This window comes from Nicotiana attenuata, chromosome 3 (genome assembly GCF_001879085.1).
Source record: "Nicotiana attenuata strain UT chromosome 3, NIATTr2, whole genome shotgun sequence".
NCBI classification, from domain to species: domain Eukaryota; kingdom Viridiplantae; phylum Streptophyta; class Magnoliopsida; order Solanales; family Solanaceae; genus Nicotiana; species Nicotiana attenuata.
In genome coordinates this window covers 42,338,836-42,358,427 of record NC_031991.1, presented here as the reverse complement: position 1 = coordinate 42,358,427, position 19,592 = coordinate 42,338,836, and the positions used below count along the sequence as shown (strand labels likewise).

Here is a 19,592-nt window from a genome sequence, read left to right as displayed (position 1 = left end):
TGGTAAAAAGCTTATTAAGCCGCGTGGAGATTGGTGGGACCGCACTTTTCTATTTCCAAACGAATCAGATATGGGCTCCTGCTGTGGGAGTCCATGTTATTATAGTCGCTCTCAAAATAGAGGGCATAAATTCAAAAATTGCCAGATTTACAAGTGGTCGTTCAAAAATAGCTCTGTTTTAAAAGTAATTGAAATTTAGTTACTTTTTATGTAAAGATAAATTTGAGCGAAAATACTGTTCAAAACCCGAGAAATACGCCAGTATATTATGTTGGAGTTTCAGCATAAGTATATATGCTGGAACTCCAGCATAATATGATGGAGTACCAGCATAAGTACACTAGAACTCCAGCATAATATACTGGAGTTCTAGCAAAGTATACCGGTCCAGTATAATATGCTGGAAGTTCATACACAAGTGCTTGAATCTTCAGTATATTATGCTGGAACTTTCTGTGTGTTGGAGTTCCAGCATAATATGCTGGAAGTTCATACACATGTGCACCGAACTCCAGTATATTATGCTGGACCGATCTCTGTTGCAGCAAAATAGTGGCTAATTTTCATTGACTTGGTAAACGCTGGCTATTTCTGAATGACCAGTCCGAAAACTAGCTAGACCGTGCTATTTTTACCAAATAGATGTGTATGGGTTAAAATTACCTAAGCTCTATAGCCACTCTTAAAATAATAATCACAAAATATATATCTTATATATATTGTGTATGTTATATATAAAATATATAAATTTTATATATTTTTTCAGCTATCGAATGTAAATAGTTTCTGACGCTGGTTAATAATGTTAACCTAAATAACTATTCAATCAATCGTTTAAATTAAAATATAATCTGTAATATATAATATATGTATAATTTATGTACATTCGTGTATTATCTAACCAGCTAGAAAAAAATAAATAGTAAATCAGATCGGATGTTTTTGTAAAGACTTCAAATATATATTCCTTTTTGTATCATATGATCAGTTTGAATTTGAATAGAAAGTAATTAGAAACAAGTACTTTTTCAGATTTATTATGTGTTATTTTCAGATCTTTGTTATAAAATATTTATCTTCCGTCAAAAAAACATAAAATTAAGTATTTTTGAAAAAGAACTGAAAGATTAATTAATTGATCGTAAAGGATTCACATATTATTGATAAAATTTACTTATTGTATTAAGATCATTTATTAATATTCCATAACCCTATAGAGTAAGCATTGGACCTGATCCACGATCGGTTGGTAGAAATTGCACGGGGCTTCCTATTTGGTCGCCCCCATTTAACCTATACCCATTTTTCTAAAAATTTTTAACTTGTACCTACTTTTTAAAAAACTTCAGCTCCCTTTCTCCGCTGCGTTGCTTACCTCTTCCTTTGTCCTTGCTGCTGCTTTCTCCACTGCGTTGCTTACTTTCTCCTTCACAGAATGCATCTTCTTCTTTCTTCTTTTGCGTAGAATACTACAGTTGTTGATAATGTAGTAAATTGAAGGTTCTGTAGTTTGTGGGGAAATAATTAGTAGTAATTAAATAGAACTATAACTGAAGTTATGTGAAAACGAGTGTTATTTGGGGTAGTNATAACTTCAGCTCTATAGCTGAAGTTTTCCGGTTATAAAGACAAAAACTTCAGCTCTAGAGCTGAAGTTTTCCGGTTACAAAAGAAAAACTTCAGCTCTAGAGCTGAAGTTTTTATTTTATAACTGGCTGAAGTTTCCCTATTACTAAACAAAAACTTATAAAATAAAACTTCAGCTCTAGAGCTGAAGTTTTTATTTTATAACTGGCAAACTTCAGTGCTAGAGCTGAAGTTTCCGGTTACTAAACAAAAACTTATAAAATAAAACTTCAGCTCTAGAGCTGAAGTTCGCGAGTTACAAAACAAAAACTTCAGTTCTAGAGATGAACTTCAGGCCCGGCTACTAAAATGCTGAAGTTTTGTGTGATTGCCTTTGCTACTTCAGCCCCGCATGCTGAAGTTATGTGAAAAAGCGGGTACGCTTGCAATTTTTTTTGCAAAGCGGGCACAGGTTAAAATGTGGCATAAAAAGCGGGTATAGATGCAAATGCCCCGCTCGGTTGCATGATCACAATGTTAGGTACTATGATATAGCACCACAACTAAATACTAATTGTTCTCATTGAATTATGTTCCCCTATTTTCTCTGCTACATCTTCTTAAGATAAAAGGATAATTATGTGTCGCAACATTCAAATTCTTATAGGAAAAAGCATATGCCATTATATTTATATTGCTCTCTTCATTTGATAACTTACTTAACACTAGTTAAAAATCTTTGTCTAAAATAGTTTTACCTTTTCAGTGAAATATATATTCGAGACAAAAGTCATACTACATTAAAAATCTTTGTCTAAAATAGTTTTACCTTTTCAGTGAAATATATATTCGAGACAAAAGTCATACTACATCGAATGGAGTCCAAAACTTAATTAATAATTTTTTGAACATAAAATACATTTTTGATGTTAAAAAAAAAGATACAATAATGGGTATTTCGCAGTTTTATACTGCGAATTGGCTTAACGGATTTTTTGCCGTTAAGGCATTTCGCAGTATAAAACTGTGAAATATTAAAAAAATAATTTTTTATGACATTTCGTAGTACAGTACTGCGAAATAGGCTGATTTTAGGCCCCACCAATAATTAACTAACATAACAATAATTCAAATACATAAAACGCAGTATAATACTGCGAATTACTTTGAAAAATTGTACACCCCAAGGTCGGACTTGCCTTATTTATAGGCGCTTCAATTTTATAAAAATTCATTCAACACTTAAACTTCAAGCATACGTTTATTCTCTCTTCTCCTTATCAACCAATTTTTTACAATGTCTGAAGTGCCAAAAATAAGGGTTCACTGTATTGGGGGGGGGATTGTGGTGGAGAATAACTCTGTGAGGTATAGCTCACCTCCACAGTGTCATGTTAAATTGCCGCTTAATATGGAGTACGATACATTGGTATCGTTGCTACGTAAAAAAATGAGTGAGCGGAGGCGTTCGGTTAGCCTTAAAGTAACCGGTAGATTTCCTTATTCAGTGACTCCGCAGGGGTTTGCTTATTATTCTGAGTTTAACATCGAGGATGATGAAACTCTTAGAGATTTTTTGCGGATTCTGGATGAATACAGGGAATTTATTGTAATAAAATTATTGGAAATGTACGTCAAGGTGGAAGACGTTCCTAGTAATGAGGGCGTGCATAGCAGGGATAACCTCCAGTCATCGGGTGGTTATTCTGGAGCAGCGTTTGCCGGACAGATTGGAGATGAAAGAGCTTGCCTTGATTTAAACTTGTCACCACAGGCGAATGAGCAGCCAGAAAATAATGTTTCCACTTTATATAATCAACAAGACGACTGGTAAACTTCAATTTTACTACGTTTTAGCGATTTTTTTTTCATATTTTAATTGGATTTGTATTAACACTCATATTTTTTATAGGGGGTACCGTACGGATTTGAATTTTACAAGTTATGACCTCGCCCCTAGTTGGAATCTGCGTAGGTCTGGAGTATTGGACCACGGTGGTCCATCTGGGAGTTATCACCAACCTGAAAATATCCATCATGAAACGTCAAGACAATACGATTTGTAAGTAAAGTGATATAGCGATATCTAAAGTATTTTTCCTGAGTATTGGGTAACTTAGGTTTTTGTTCGTTTTGTGCAGTGAAAACGAGCTTCTTGAAGCTCCTGGCCTCACACAGTTGCCCATAGACGACGTTTTTACTCGTGATTTGGCAGATGCGCAGAGTCAGGAGGATGATAGTGATTATGACAACAATGCGGATGAGTCTGGGGATGAGACACCCTTCCATGATGAGGGTGATGATGAGGAGGAGGAAGTGAATGTTGAACCTGAGCTGACTAGGGAGCATGTTCCTCCACCTCCCGCTAGACCAAGAGTGTATGAGTCCCACGTGCCATTTCATGAGCGAAATATTCCCTACCTTGATAATTTGCCAAGCATGCCTAACGTTGATGCCCTAACAAGGGATGATGATGAATTACGGTCAGTGATGTGGGATGAATCTAGACCAGCTGTTCTTACAAAGGGCATGTATTTCCCCGATAAAGCTCGCCTAGTTAGGGCTGTAAAAATCTACAGTATAAGGGAGTGTCGTGAGATGACGGTAAGTGAGTCAACTACGGAGAAATACAAGGCTGTATGCCGTAGGTGGTTTATGGGTTGTCACTGGATGCTGCGTGCCACAAAGAAGAAATCAGGTTTGTGGAAAGTGGGTAAATTTATTAGCGAGCACAGATGTGAAATGGACACATTCAATGAGAATCACTTCAACTTGGATGTGGACTTGATTTCCCTTGTCTTGATTCCATTTTTGGAAGTGTCCATTAGGTTCAAGATTAAAGAGTGTATTACAGCCGTCCACCAGGAGTATGGTTGTACTATAACCAAAAGAAAGGCATATCTCGGTCGCAAACGTGCCTTTGAACTTATTTATGGCGACTGGGATAAGTCTTTTTCAAATCTGCCCAGGTACATGGCTGCACTGCAACACTTTAACCCCGGGACTGTTGTTGAATGGAGGCGTGAGCGAAGTCCGGACAGACCGGAATATATATTCAACTATGTATTTTGGTCATTTAAACCAGCAATTGATGGTTTTGTGCATTGCCGTCCTGTAATTTCCATAGACGGTACTCATGTCTATGGAAAGTATGATATTAAGCTTTTGATTGCAGTTGCTGTAGATGCCAACGGACAAATATTTCCACTAGCTTTTGCCATTTGTGCCAACGAAAGTGAAGAGACGTGGACGCAGTTCTTGAACCACTTGAAGCAGCACGTTGTCAAACAACGTTCAGGTATTTGTCTAATATCTGATCGGCATGGTGGTATTTTAAGTTCTGTACGTCACTTGCCTGAATGGCAGGAACCATATGCATACCACCGTTACTGTGTGAGGCACCTGAAGGCCAATTTCCAGAAGAAATTTCCTGACAAGGCGTTGCATGACTTAATGTGGATGGCTGCAACTGAGCACCAGCAGTGTAAATTCACGAGGCGCATGGAAGCGATCCGGCAGATAGAACCACGAGCCTATACTTGGTTGATGCAACATGACCCTCAAATGTGGACATTGCATGCTGATGGCGGCAGACGATGGGGAGCCCTCACTACAAACGTGTCGGAGTCATTCAACGGCTTGTTGAAGTCTGCCCGTGGACTGCCTGTCACTGCCATGGTCCGCATGACTTTCAAACAGAGTGCAGAGAGGTTTGTTGAAAGGCATGCAACTGCATCGTCATTGATGGACAGGGGTGTTGAATTTATGCCAATACCCATGACAAGATTTTAAAGGTACAGGAGGCGGGCACAGTGGCATTCATTTCTTCAGTATGATCATGAACGGGGTGTTTTTGAAGTTAAGACCGCTATCAACGGACACCGTGGGAATAATCTACAGACGGTGAATGAAAATAGAAGGTTATGTTCATGTGGGAAATGGACCATCTACCACATGCCGTGCCCACATGCATTGAAGTGCTTTCAACAAGTTGGATATGGGGCAACAAACTACATTGATAGGCAATACAGTGTTGCAACATACGTAGACACGTATAGTGGGAAGTTGCATCCATTAGGTGCTGAGCATTATTGGCCGCCAGAACCTTTTAAGTTGGTATGTAACTAGGACTATTTGCGCAAGCTGAAAGTGCAAAAGAGAACGCGTATACGGAACCAAATGGATGTTGGTGAGTCCGTTTATGCGCGTAAATGTGGCATATGCTCTCAAACTGGACATGACCGTCGTAAGTGTCCTTCAGGTGGTGGGCGTGGCGGTGGTAATCCTGGTGCAAGTTCGTCCAATGTACCCAACTATCAAGCATACCCCTAGTCCTTTATTTTGAAAAAGCTGAGAAGCATGTGAAAACCCTGTTTCGTGTCAGGGTCATTTAATATGTTATTCGTAGTATAATACTACATTTTGTGGATTTGACATGTCCTGCTGAAAAAAGATGAGAAGCACGTGGAAACTCTGTTTTAAGTCATTGAAATTTACTATGTAATTTGCAGTATTATACTATGTTTTTGTTTGAAATCTTGACTATAAATAACGGTTGCATGGTACTTATATTCTTCGCTTAACAATAACCAAAGTTTCTCTATAAGAAATGTTTGCACAAAACGTTTATGTCCCAAGGTGCTACTGCGGAGAAAAATGCAGTTTGTTCAAATGGTATCCAGAAGGTGCACGCCGCTACTGGGCATGTAAGAACAAGCTCGAGGAGTTACCCGGCAAGCCTACATGTGACTTTGAGGTTTGGATGGACGAACCATGTAAGCAAAAGCGCTACAAAGAAAGAATTTATGAGCTTCATTGTTTATGTCATAGCCAAGCGGAGAGCGAGCGTCGAACCAATGAAGAACTTGAGGCGTTGAAGGCCAAACTCAACGAGGCAGAAGAAGAGAAAAAAAACCTGGAAGAGCAACTCGAGTTTTGTGGAGCGAATTGTAAGACACGATCGTGATTAAATAGTAGCTTATTTTTAATAAGCGTAGTAGTGTATTTTCATGTTTCCATTGTCATGTGTTTGTAGCAGTTGTACTGTCTGTATCTTTAGATTTCCCGCTTTTGTGTTTGTGTTTCATTTTCTAATAAAATTCATGTTCAAATTATGTTTCTTGTTCAAATTCTGTTTCAATAAAAAATATGTCGAAATATGCAAGTCTAAAGCTGTCATGTGGAAATTTAAAATGTTATGTCGAAAACCATATGAAAAACCTGTTTCATGTCAGAGAAATTTAATATGTAATTCGCAGTATAATACTACGTTTTGTGGAGTTGTCTAATATGTAATTCGCAGTATTATACTACGTCTTACGGAGTTGTTATTTCGTTCTGAAAAAGCTGAAAAGCATGTTGAATACTGCGAATTTGTGTCAGAGAAATTTAATAAGTAATTCGTACTCCAATACTACGTTTTATTGAGTTGTCATTTCGTTCTGAAAAAACTGAAAAGCATGTGAAAACCCTGTTTCGTCATGTCTATGTAATTCGTAGTATAATACTACGTTTTGTGGAGTTGTCATGTTTGTAATTCGCAGTATAATACTACGATCTATTTGATATCTTGCCTATAAATAACAAGCACGTTCGAGTTATTTTCTACGCTTCAAAAGAACCTATAATCGAGATTTTCCATAAAACCAAACTTCTCTTTAAGAAATGTCTGTACGACCCTTTCGTTGCCCAAAGTGCGAATGTGGAAACAAAAGCATGATGTACGATGAATGGGAAGAAGCTGGACGCCGCTGCTGGGCGTGCATGAACAAGCTGAAAAGTCTAGAGGATCTCTACTACGCGCGGATGGAAACGATGCTCCGCAATAAACTCCCACAAATCATCAGGCCTCCTGGGCGGAGAGGCTGCATCGCTAGCTGTCCCTCCCAAACATAGGATGACCTATGGTCGCCCTGCAGCACTAGTAGCTGACTCGGCAGGTCCAGGATGCGCAGGCGGAGGAAACGCCATGTCGTCTACTATAATTTAAACAAAATTAATTATTTGTGTTACTGTAATAAATTAAATTAAGTATGATTTTTGAAATTGGAGATAATAGTTATGTATGGGTTCCAGGCTTCATTTTTGACGCCCGGTGCCACCGAATAATTCTTAATTATTATAAGTCTCAATTTCAACATTTTTAGATTTTTATTAACTTAATAAATTAAATTAAGTATGATTTTTTAAATTGGAGATAATAGTTCCAGGCTTGATTTTTGACGCCCGGTGCCACCGAATAATTCTTAATTATTATAAGTCTCAATTTCAATATTTTTAGATTTTTATTAACTTAATAAATTAAATTAAGTATAATAAACTAAATTAAGTATGGTTTTTGAAATTGGAGATAATAGTTATGTATGGGTTTTAGGCTTGATTTTTGACGCCCGATGCCACCGAATAATTCTTTATTATTATAAGTCTCAATTTCAACATTTTTAGATTTTTATTAACTTAATAAATTAAATTAAGTATGATTTTTGAAATTGGAGATAATAGTTATGTATGGGTTCCAGGCTTGATTTTTGACGCCCGGTGCCACCGAATAATTCTTAATTATTATAAGTCTCAATTTCAACATTTTTAGATTTTTATTAACTTAATAAATTAAATTAAGTATGATTTTTGAAATTGGAGATAATAGTTATGTATGGGTTCCAGGCTTGATTTTTGACGCCCGGTACCACCGAATAATTCTTAATTATTATAAGTCTCAATTTCTACGCTAAAAGGCTCTACATTTTACTACGCTAAAAGGTTCGCTAAAAGACACTATATTTTACTACGCTATAAGGCTATACAATATGAACATAACATCAACAATACAAATAAACAAAATAAATAATATTATTTAACACAAACAATCAAGTAGCATTCTTAATTATTATAAGTCTCAATTTCTACGCTAAAAGGCTCTACATTTTACTTCGCTAAAAGGCTCTATATTTTACTTCGCTAAAAGACACTATATTTTACTACGCTATAAGGCTATACAATATGAACATAACATCAACAATACAAATAAACAAAATAAATAATATTATTTAACACAAACAATCAAGTAGCATTTTTGGTCACAAACATAACATAAATTCGAATATCAAATAAATCAAACCGGGTATATAAAAGAAACAAAATTAAACACTAACATAACAAAAATTCACATGGAAACATACTAAACAATACTAATACATGACTATATGAGTTTCGACATAAACTAAATTGAAATACCTCGATGTAAATATTATTGAAATCGAATTTTTGCACCCGAAACACGCAATCAAAAACTTCTTTTGTGTGTGGGACTACACTTCTTGCTCTTTATGGGACGGATGGGGCCGATTTTTTTTTTTAAATTGTAGGCGGGGTGGGGGACCAGAAAACTTTGAGTTTGATTTTTTAATGGAGATCGTTGTCTGTGGGAAGAAGACGACCCGTTTTTATTAGGGCAATTCGTAGTTCAGTACAACGAATTGTAATTCGCAGTACTGTACTACGAAATGTCATAAAAAAATTATTTTTTTTTAAAACTGCGAAATGCCTTAACGGCAAAAAATCCGTTAAGCCAATTCGCAGTATAAAACTGCGAAATATCCATTATTGTATTTTTTTTTTAACATCAAAAATATATTTTATGTTCAAAAAATTATTAATTAAGTTTTGGACACAACATATAAATTATATCACTAACATGAATTTCAGTGCTAACAATAATGAATACTCACACCTTATCAATGATTGCTTGGCTATTCCTGTATCATAGCACGTCTTTCATGGAAGTAATCAAGTTGGCGCACTTAGCTAAACAATAGTAGCCATTCTAAAGGACGAGAAGTTTTATTTTGTCTCATACAACTGACACTAGTTGTATGAGGCTCCTTTTTGTTTCACAAAATTGTGGACCCCAATCTTACACTTTTGGGTCCACAGAATTCTGGGTCCACAAAACTGTGAGACAAAAAGTTGTCTCATACAACACTAGTGTAAGTTATATGAGACACAAAAGAAAAATTTTCCTAAAGGACTACTCCCTCCTGTCCACTTTATTTGATTTTTTTACTTTTTTTTGTTGTGGTTCATTATATTTGGTTAGATATCGAGAAGGAATTAACTTCCTTTTTTAAAGTTGTCCTTAGAGTAAAGAGCCTAGGAGTATTTATTATATTTCCAATGAATAAATTAAGGTTAATATGATTAATTTTATTATTAATTAATGTTAAAAGGTGAATTTTTTAATATGTGTGAAAACAACCAAAAAATCAATTAAAGTGAACCGGAGGAATACTAATTAGAAATTAGCATATGTATCATGAATTTTAGCTTTTCCGTTTAATTCTTTGAGACACAAATGCCTTGAAACTAAAAGTTGTAGTTCAAATTTTCAGGATAAAGTATTGACTAATCCCTATTTATCAGCTTAAGAATAGTTGTTTGTGTGCTTCCCCTCTAATTGTATCTCAATAAATTAGGAGTTATATTGATTAGTTCTATGAAGAAACGATCAACACGATCGTGCTTAATGTTTTAATATAACTTTCTTCTGGAGTAAAGAAGAAATGAATAGTATGACAACTGATAAAATCCTAAGCAATGTGGAAAAAATACCAAATTTATATTAACTGTGTTTACTATATCATTATGGAATTGAACTTTGACTACTTGGCCATACATATATATATATATATATATATATATATATATATATATATATATATAATGTCGAGGAGAAGGCAAACCCGAAAATAAAGAAGATAAAGAACACCAAATTTTTAAGTGGAAAACCTTTCAAATCGAAGGTAAAAACCACGGGATCCCAAAAAACGAAGCTGCTATTTGAGGATCGAAATCAGATGCTACAGGCCTCCAAATCCGATCTTCACAGTTCAAATCCAAGATCAAGATGTTACGAACACTTAATCAAAATTTCAGCCCGATCCAACGGTTAACGAATCGAAAAACATGATTTGAAGTTGGCCGGTCGGAATTAGAAAACTGCAGCAAAACGAATACTTTTCTTCTCTCTTCTCTCTTGATGAAAGCTCTCTCATAAACCACTCTTATGTGCTTAAGTCTTTCAAAGACTTGTGTCAATGAGCATGGAATGATTCTCCAAAGTTGTCCTATTTATAGATCATGAGTGGTGCTTTCCCTTAAAGCCAAAACCAACTCTAAATAGGAACAAAAAGTGAATCCAATTTCGAATAGGAATGAAAACCAAAAGAGAATAGGATTAGGCCATTGGGCCTTTGGCCGGACAACATGGGCATGCGCCTAACAAACTCCCCCTCCGGCCAAAGGGCCAAACGTGTCTTCAAGTAGAGGAACTATTGACAGGCTTCATGCCTGCCAATTTTCTGCAAAATTCATATTTATTTGCAAGCTTAACTACAAAGTCCTCAGGCTGCTCCATATAAATCTTCTCATTTAAATCACCATGAAGAAAAGTAGTCTTGACATCCATCTGCTCAACCTCTAAATCTAGACTTGCGGCTAAGCCTAGAACCACACGAATAGAAGACATCTTCACAACAAGGGAGAAAATTTCATCAAAGTCAACTCCCTTATTCTGGCCAAAACCTTTAACAACTAACCTCGCCTTGTATCTAGGCGCAGAGGTATGGTTATCTTGCTTTATTCTGAATATCCATTTGTTAGATAAAGCTCTCTTACCTTTCGGCAATTTCACTAACTCATATGTGCCATTCTCATGGAGTGACTTCATCTCATCTTCCATGGCTTCAATCCACTGATTTTTAAAGACTATGTGAAGAGGGTGGATTAAGTTTATTTTGTCAGAAAATTCAGGCCAAGGGGGATAATTGTTAGGTGTTTGTCCAGATTTTCTTACCATAATTGGTTTTCCTATCTCTTGAAGGAAAGGGCAACATATTTACCTTAATTGGTTTTCCTTCTTGTAGAAGGAAATTACAAATCTCCCATATTTGGCTAGTCCCTTTTCTTGTAGGAAAATGTTTGGTATTCTATAAATTGAAGATCCGTCTTTCTCATTCAGCAGCATCCACAATGTAGCCATATGGGGTTTGAGAGTCGTGTTTAGGGGGAGAACTTTACAGGACAAGTGTTAGTGTGTCACTTGTGTTTTGCCTCTTCGTGAGGTTGTTCTCTCGATATTTTGTACTCTCTTTTTATATAGTGGATTGCTCACTCCACCCGTGGACGTAGGTTAGTTGACCGAAACACGTTAAATGTTTGTGTTTCTTTTGGTAGATTTCTCTTTTGTTGTCTGATTTATCGTCGTTCAAGTGTTACTTTACTAGCTTCTGCCATGACACCTGATTTTTCCGGTTCTAACAATATAAAGCATCAATTTGATCACTTAAATCACCTTACTATGTAGAGAATAGTGGTGCCAAGTAGCAAATTACTTTAGTGTGATTTATCACCAAATTTCATAGATATTTAGCCAAGACACGTTTCAGTTGATTTTCAGAACAAGTTAATTCACAGTTCCTTTTTTTCTTCTTTTTTCAATACAATGTTTCATACTTGGCCTTTGGTGCAGGTTGACAGCCAGTTGCAAGATGTTTTTCTGTTTTTACTTGACCTCACTTAAGTTTATACTTTTCTTTATATTGTCGCTGTCTTTTAAGACGTTTCATCTTTGTATTGTTTTTTAAATGTTTTAATTTATGTGGTAAAATTATGTTGAACTATTTTATTATGATTGATTTTTACAATACTTACAACATTTGAAAGCTCTTTATATGAGTATATTTTAGTTGAAGCAGATGAAAGGTCCAAATGTTACCTCTTTTGTATATTGAAAAATTCATTTTTAATATATGGAAAAAATAAATAGATCACCTTTAATTCCACATGGGAACTTGATGAAGTGCAATACACCAAAACCTCTGAGATCACTCCTAAGTCAATGAAACAAAGAAGCACATCGACTTTGATTTTTTTGCGTATAAATTTTTTGTATCATCGAATTAAGATGACCTATAACAACGCTATGATATAATATAATTCGATAATATATAAAATAAAGTAAATGCCTATTATAACAAATTAAATAAATTGGTATTATAAAAATCAAATACACTATCAATACATAGAAGTTAAATCCACAATAAATCAATAATTAGACAAAACGGAAAGATCTAAACCCAATGGGACTAGGCATTAATTAACAGAAATAAATAATAAAAGTGATTACAATTATGTTCTGATTAGCTGATAACTTGAAAATACATGTGTGGTTGTGAATCTTGTGATGTTACATATGTTTCTGTTTCAGTTTGGTTGTTGCAAGAGCTTATTAAGGGCATTTGTTCTTCTTGTTTTTCATCACTGCCACTTAATTCTTGTATCTCCAATATTTCAACCCTCCTATTTGTCTTCTTCCTTATTTTGATGGCTACATCTTGTGGTACAAAATTCCCACAAACAATTACTCTGCTATGATTTTTCTCTATGAATCTTGTCTCCAGCTCTTCATCAATTCCCAATATAAAATAGTCAAGGATCAATTCAGAATCTTTCTTATAAGTTTGATCAAATTAAGCTAGCGTTTAGACATAGATTTGATTAACTTAAAAAAAAAATAAAAATTAAAGTTGTATTGAAAAATAATTTTTGGAAGTTAGAAGTTGTGTTTGGACATCCATCTTGTTTCAAAAAAATTGTTCGAAGTTTTGTGAGTACAAAAAAACGAAAAAAAATTCACCCTAAAGTAGGCCCAAACCAGTTTTTGGAACTTGAAATTTTTTTTCAAGAATTAATTAAATTTTATAAACAAACAATGTTTTAATTTTTTTTTTTGAATTTTTTTTTAGCCAAAACCTATATCCAAACGGGAGCTTAGATTAAGGTAGCAGCTTTTAAGAATCTAAGAAGCATAATTTACCTGGCATTGTGAGAAGTGCTCGACTTACTTTCATGTAACATCCTTTGCAGTCTATGTTAATCCTCATCACCATGCAAAACAACTGCATGCTTGAACATTCATTAGGCAGTGAAAACTTGCAATCAAAATAATGCAAAAAAAAAAAAAAAAAAAAAAAAAAAAAAAAAGAATCAAGGACAGGAGGCGGATGTGACCTTTGTGCAACAAGTTCAACTGAACCTAATATTTGGGACACCGAATATAAGTATATATGTGAAAAATTACTAAAATTTCAACAAATGTTAAATTCTGAACGTATAATTTTAAAAGTACAATGAATTTAGTACTAAGAACCTTAAAGATTAAACCTATCAAGGACCAGAGACAGATGTAATCTTTGTGCAACAAGTTCAACTGTAACTAATATATATTTTCAACACCGAGCATAAATATATATATAAAAAATTACAAAAATTTCAACAAATATTAACTTCTGAACTTATAATTTAAATATAATGAGTTCAGTACTAAGAACGTTAAAGATTGAACCGATCGGGGCCTTTGTGTGTCACAAGTCACAACTAGGAAAAGAATTGTTACCTTCTGAGTCATGAAGAAGGAAAATGTTCTGTTTCAAATTTCAGAAGGAGATGATGGAGTAGCAAGATTTGGAAATATTATGGATTGTTTCATTTCATTTTCAAGTCTTATTGATTAGTTGGAATCTGATTCCTGCCTAATTAGCATTTGCACATGAGGTAGTTAATATCTTCATTAATATTCTTGACCTCTCCTATTGTTCTTATATATCATGCCTCGTGGGAAAAGCATCACTTTCTTGTTCTAAAAAGGCCTATATGTTTGATATTAAAGGCATCTCATTTTGGTGTCTAAATATTCCTATTCTTCAGTTGAAACTCTTCCCTTCCCACACTTTACCTTTCTTCTCAAGAATCTATGTTTTGTTACCTTTTATTTCCTTAGCTTTTAGCATAAAAAGTGACTTGGAAAGAGTGATTCTATTCTTGATATTTTTACATTATCTAAACTTTTTAAGTATTGGAATATCTTATATTGGTGCAATCCACCTCATAATTCAAGTTTCTCTTGAAACTGATTTCTTTCTCGAATAGAGACTTTCTTTGTCGAGGAATAATATGGGAAAAGCAAGCAGCTGTAATTAATAAAATACAATTTTTGATCCCGCTAACAAAAGTTTCGGGAAAAAAACATCGTGTCAAAATTTTAAAGCACGCTGGCCATAATTTTACTTAACAAGTAGAAAACCATGTGTTTAAGCAGAGCGTACGCTTCTATATGCATTCCCAACAGACGCAAATGTATGTATTCAACTATTCATCATGCTAAAGACATTTATTGAATGAGACAAGCCATCACTATCTCTTTTACAACTTCCCAACTCAAAGACTTGCATACTCTCAGTACAGCTGAATACAACTTGCAAACTTTCCATCTATGTAATATTCTTATTGGAATAACAGCTTTATCAGAATCAATGAATTATACAACAAAGATACTGCATAAGTACAACGGAAAAGGGCCAAAACTATCCCTATCGTTTGCTAAATGGTTTATAAATACCCTCCATCCATCTATCCGTTCAAAAAAATACACTCCGTCCATCTATCCGTCCAAAAAAACACACGACGTTAATTCTATTAACAAAAATACTCCCGCGACTAACGGCAGAACTGGTGGGTCTTTCATTTAATGACGTGACGATTTTTAATTGGGCCACGTGACAATCTTTGACTAGAACAAAAAATGGATATTATTTCAACTCAATGTGGCTCCATACCCCATTCCTCCTCCATCACCTCCAGTCATGTAAATGTCCACCGCACCCTTTTCACCCAACAAAGATATCTTCACCTGTAACTATGAAAAATAAAAGAAGCAAAATTTAAGTGTTCAAATTGTAATCGAAAAGTGAGGATTACAGAGACAAATACAAAATATGCTTACATAAAGAATCTGTAGGGAAAGATTTCGTTCTCTATTAAAATGGGTCCTTAAACCCACTAAAAGCTTTGAAAATGGTGAATGAATAACCTTGCTCTTTTTCGAAGAAATAATCAGAAAAAGAACATAGAGAAACCATGACTGTTGCCATACAAATTCAATTATTTTCTTCTGTTGCTCTCTTGCTTCATGCCGCTTCTTGTGGTAGCAACTCCGAAAAATTTCAGGCCAACATTTTCCGATAAATCAAATTTTCAGCCACGGCAAGAATTACTGAAACACAAGAGAATAAGGGTTTGATTACATTAACAAAATCAATTAATTAGCCTGCACTCTGTATTCAAGACTACCACACTCAAAGACGCATGGGGAAGTGACAATAAGAAACAAAACGGAGGGAGAAAGAGGTCGCCGGAAAAGGTGTGTTACGGTTGAGGAGATTTAATTTGGTTAGTCAAAATGAGGAAGATACAAGGGTAAAGGGGTTTAAAAAATGGGCCAGGTTCGGTTAATGGGGCGATATTGTACCCATATTAGATTTCTAAATGGGAGAGCCACGTGGCCCAATAAAAATATGCCAGCGCATTAATTTGAAGGCCCACATGTTGCACTGTTAAAAGGAAGGGCAATTTTATTAATAAAAATAACGTGGTATATATTTTTGGACGGATAGATGGACGGAGGGTATTTATAAACCATTTAGCAAACAATAGGGTTAGTTTTGGCCCTTTTCCGTAAGTACAAATACAATACTTTTTGCAAAGGCTTCTTTCTTTTATTGTGTTTGTTTACCTCGAAAATACGAGTAACAATTAAATTTGATTTGTGATTTTAAAGATATGTGATTTAGTTCAATACCAATTAATAATCAAGAAATATGAAGTAGAAATGAAAGAGATAACTGAATCAAACCAATGTTACTTAGCAGTAGCGACCTCGAGATGGTGACCTCGAGACGGGTCAAAAGCAATAAAGTAAGAAAAGTAAAGAAAGAGCAGCAGAGCTAAAGGACAATGCTGATGAACAGTAGGCAAAAAGTAGAGAGTATATTCTTTTCTCAGTGATTATGTGATGTCACAAATGATTGGGGTCCCCTTTATATAATAGGGGAACCCTAAATAAGGAATATTTCTATTTACAGTAAGGAATATTCTTGGTACAACTGTCTAACCACCTAGTACGGAATCGTACAATCCTATTCCGGAATTTGCGCCATGATCATAGGAACGTGGCAGGAATCTAGCTTATTCCGTTACAAATTCTAACGGTACTATTTCGGGGTCGAGCATACTCGGCCTCTGTACGCATCGTGCTCTATCTTCGAACTCGGTTCTGGTCCCTCGATCTCGAACTCGACCTTGCCCGGACTCGGCCCCTCGAGGCTATAATGGGAGGCATGCGATTATGATCGTATACAGATAGTCCCCGCGTTTCTTAGAATAAGATGATAAGAAACGATTTGAACCTCAATTTTCGGAGTCCATCGCGATGACGTCATCCCTGTGACACAGGCGCTCGAAGTGACTGAAACGTCCCATCAGTTCGCTTCCCTAAAACATTAAATGCATGCCAGTACTGGTCGCCCACTAGCGCCGCCGAACCGTCGTTGCCCTTCTATAAATATGAGGCTATTCCTTTGAGTAAAGAACTTTACTCTTTCATTACATCTTTCCCTTCTTCATCTCTTTCTCTAATCACCTGTTTCCACCGCCTCTTTAAGCACCGAAAAATGCCAGGTTCTTGTAAAAATACCACATTCTGATACAACCCGTATTCTTTAGCTTAAAATCATGGCTAAAACTTCCAAAACGGCCCCCAAAAAAGATAAAGCGTCGTCTTCTTCTACCTCCCAGCCGGCCAAACCGGTGGCGCCGCCGACTCTTGAAGATATCACCCCCGGTCCTTGCGTGATTAAGAAGGACTTTAGTATTGAAAATCCCCTGATTTCCCAGGACGATGCGAGCATGCATCTCGATATCTAGTTTGATATCAGAGAAGCGCCTCAAAGATGTGAAGAAGGACTGTGGTTGGGAAGACGAGGTCGTGGTTCAGATCCCGAGCCCCGAGGAAAGCATTACTACCCGCGTGGAGGGGGTTTAAGTGTTTACCCTTACCCCTTCACACTAGGTCCCCTCGATCCGGTGGTGATCAATTTCTGCAAAACATACGAAGTCACCCTCGTTCAGATTCACCCCTCTTTTTGGAACATCGTGATCATGTTGCGCAACTTTTCCGAAAAGTCCGAGGGGTTGGAATTCACCCTCAACCACCCGATTCGATTGTATCGGCCCCAGCTGTTTCGAGGGCTTATCAATTTGCAACGTCGCACGAAGAAAGACTTTTTTGCCAGTAATGACAAAGCCAAGGTTGGGGTCTGGATGAGCCGGTTAGTTAGGGTAAGGACCTCGGATGTCATCCCCAGGGATAAAATGTCGTTCCTGAAGGATGGAACTTTAACCGTATGTGGAGTTCTTCTCCCTAATATCTACTCATTCTCAGTTTTTACGCCTCATAATGCCTTTACTCTTTCCGCAGCCACTGCTTGGGCACCTCACGCGGTCCCTGACCTCGAGGGCTGGGTTCGAAGGTTAACTGCCACCTCCTCCTATGATGAGCGCAAATGGCGTGAATTATCGAGGGGTAAGTGGGAGGCCAAACATCATGGTAAGTTCTCTTCCCAAGTTTCTGATACTTCTGATATATTGGTGGCGTTGACTCATTCATATTTACTTGTGCAGGTATCGGAGATGTCTCCGAAATGAGGCCAGCCCCGCCTAGGGAAGGGACCAAGCCTTCGATTCCGAAATCGGGGAAGGACAACAAAAGGAAGAGGGTTTCGAAGCCTGAAGACCCTCAAGACAAGAAAACCAATGCTCGGAGGCTACGGAGGAAATTTGCTCATGTGGACGCAGATTCAGCCCACGATTCCCCAGATGACAAAGGGAAATGATGATGAAGAGTTGGTGTTGGTGCCTCGAACCAGGAGATCAATCGAGGCTGCCAAGCCCTCCGAACTAGAGATCTCATCCCGTGGTGAGGGAACCCCAAAGAAGGATTTGGGCAAGGCCCCCGTATCTCCGGAGATTGAGATCGTTCCTCCGCCTTCAACAGATATACCCGAAGGGGAGAGTGTGGAAACTCTCGAAGCCAATCAGAATGCCCCGAGTGAAGAGCTCGAGGCCATGACAACAGGTCACTCCCTCTCTTTACCATCTTCTTCCGAGGAGGCAATCGAAGATGCTAACGCTCTGCGTATGCCCGATCCGAGCAAGGTCCTCAAGGAAGATCCCTTTCACGGTTGCTATGCTGGGATTGAAGATACCACCGATCTTAACAATGCTTCCACCATCTTCGAAGAGGCTCAACGTCTCCTTTTTCAGGTAAATATTAACTTTCATTGCTGTAATTTTTCTTTCTTTCCTTTCCTTTGACTGACATATCTTCACTTCATGTATAGGCCATCTTCAAGTTTAGGGCCGAGCTGAGCCAATGCGAGGCCGAGCTTAGGAAAGTTTCGGGTGAAGAGAAGGCCCTGAGGCTCCTTTGTAACCAAAAGGAAGAAGAGCTTAGGGACCTCCGGGCTGAGTTGTCCAAAGCTCAGAAAAATGAGGCCGAGCTAGATGAGCAGGTAACTGTGATATTAACAGGGTATGGTCTTCTTGGCCCTACTTCGGAGGCTAATACTTCGATATCTCAGCTACAACAAAAGTTGGAGATGATTGGGCAGCTCCGGGGCGAGGTTGATCAAGTTAAAGCTGATTGTCATAGGTGAAAGAAGAAGATGGATCAGCTCGCTGCCGATAAAAAAGTTGTTACAGTCCAACTGACCTCTGCTGAAACTCAACTCCGAGGTATTAAAGCGAAGGGTCTGGCCCAGGCCAAGAAAATCGAGGAGTTAGAGGCAGAACTTGCTGAAGCTCGGGCTGAAGCTACACAATCTAAGGCTGAGGTTGAGAAGACGAAGGTCATGGCTAATAAGACCATTGCCGTGTACTTAAGAGATGCCGCGGCTGTTCAAGCGAAGTTGAGGGAGGCCTCCGATCGGGAAAATGGAGCAATGAATTGACTAAGTGGCAAGCCTAGAGGGAGACTCTCGAAGAAATCCACGCCCGAGGTTTCGACCTCACTGGGGAGATAGTCGAAGCAAAGCGTAGGAAATCGATGACAGGTTTCTCGTCTCTTTAGATGACGA

The 19,592-nt window shown here is 37.1% G+C and overlaps 1 protein-coding gene across 1 annotated transcript; it reads right to left on the bottom strand.

Annotated features, from left to right (window-relative positions):
* LOC109224624 lies at positions 12,594-14,187 on the bottom strand. The gene is made up of 3 exons (XM_019389168.1): positions 14,018-14,187; positions 13,439-13,520; positions 12,594-13,024 (listed from the first exon to the last, which is right to left on the bottom strand). The coding sequence occupies exons 1-3, from the start codon at positions 14,027-14,029 to the stop codon at positions 12,762-12,764; spliced, it is 357 nt and encodes a 118-aa protein (XP_019244713.1). The 5' UTR covers positions 14,030-14,187; the 3' UTR covers positions 12,594-12,761.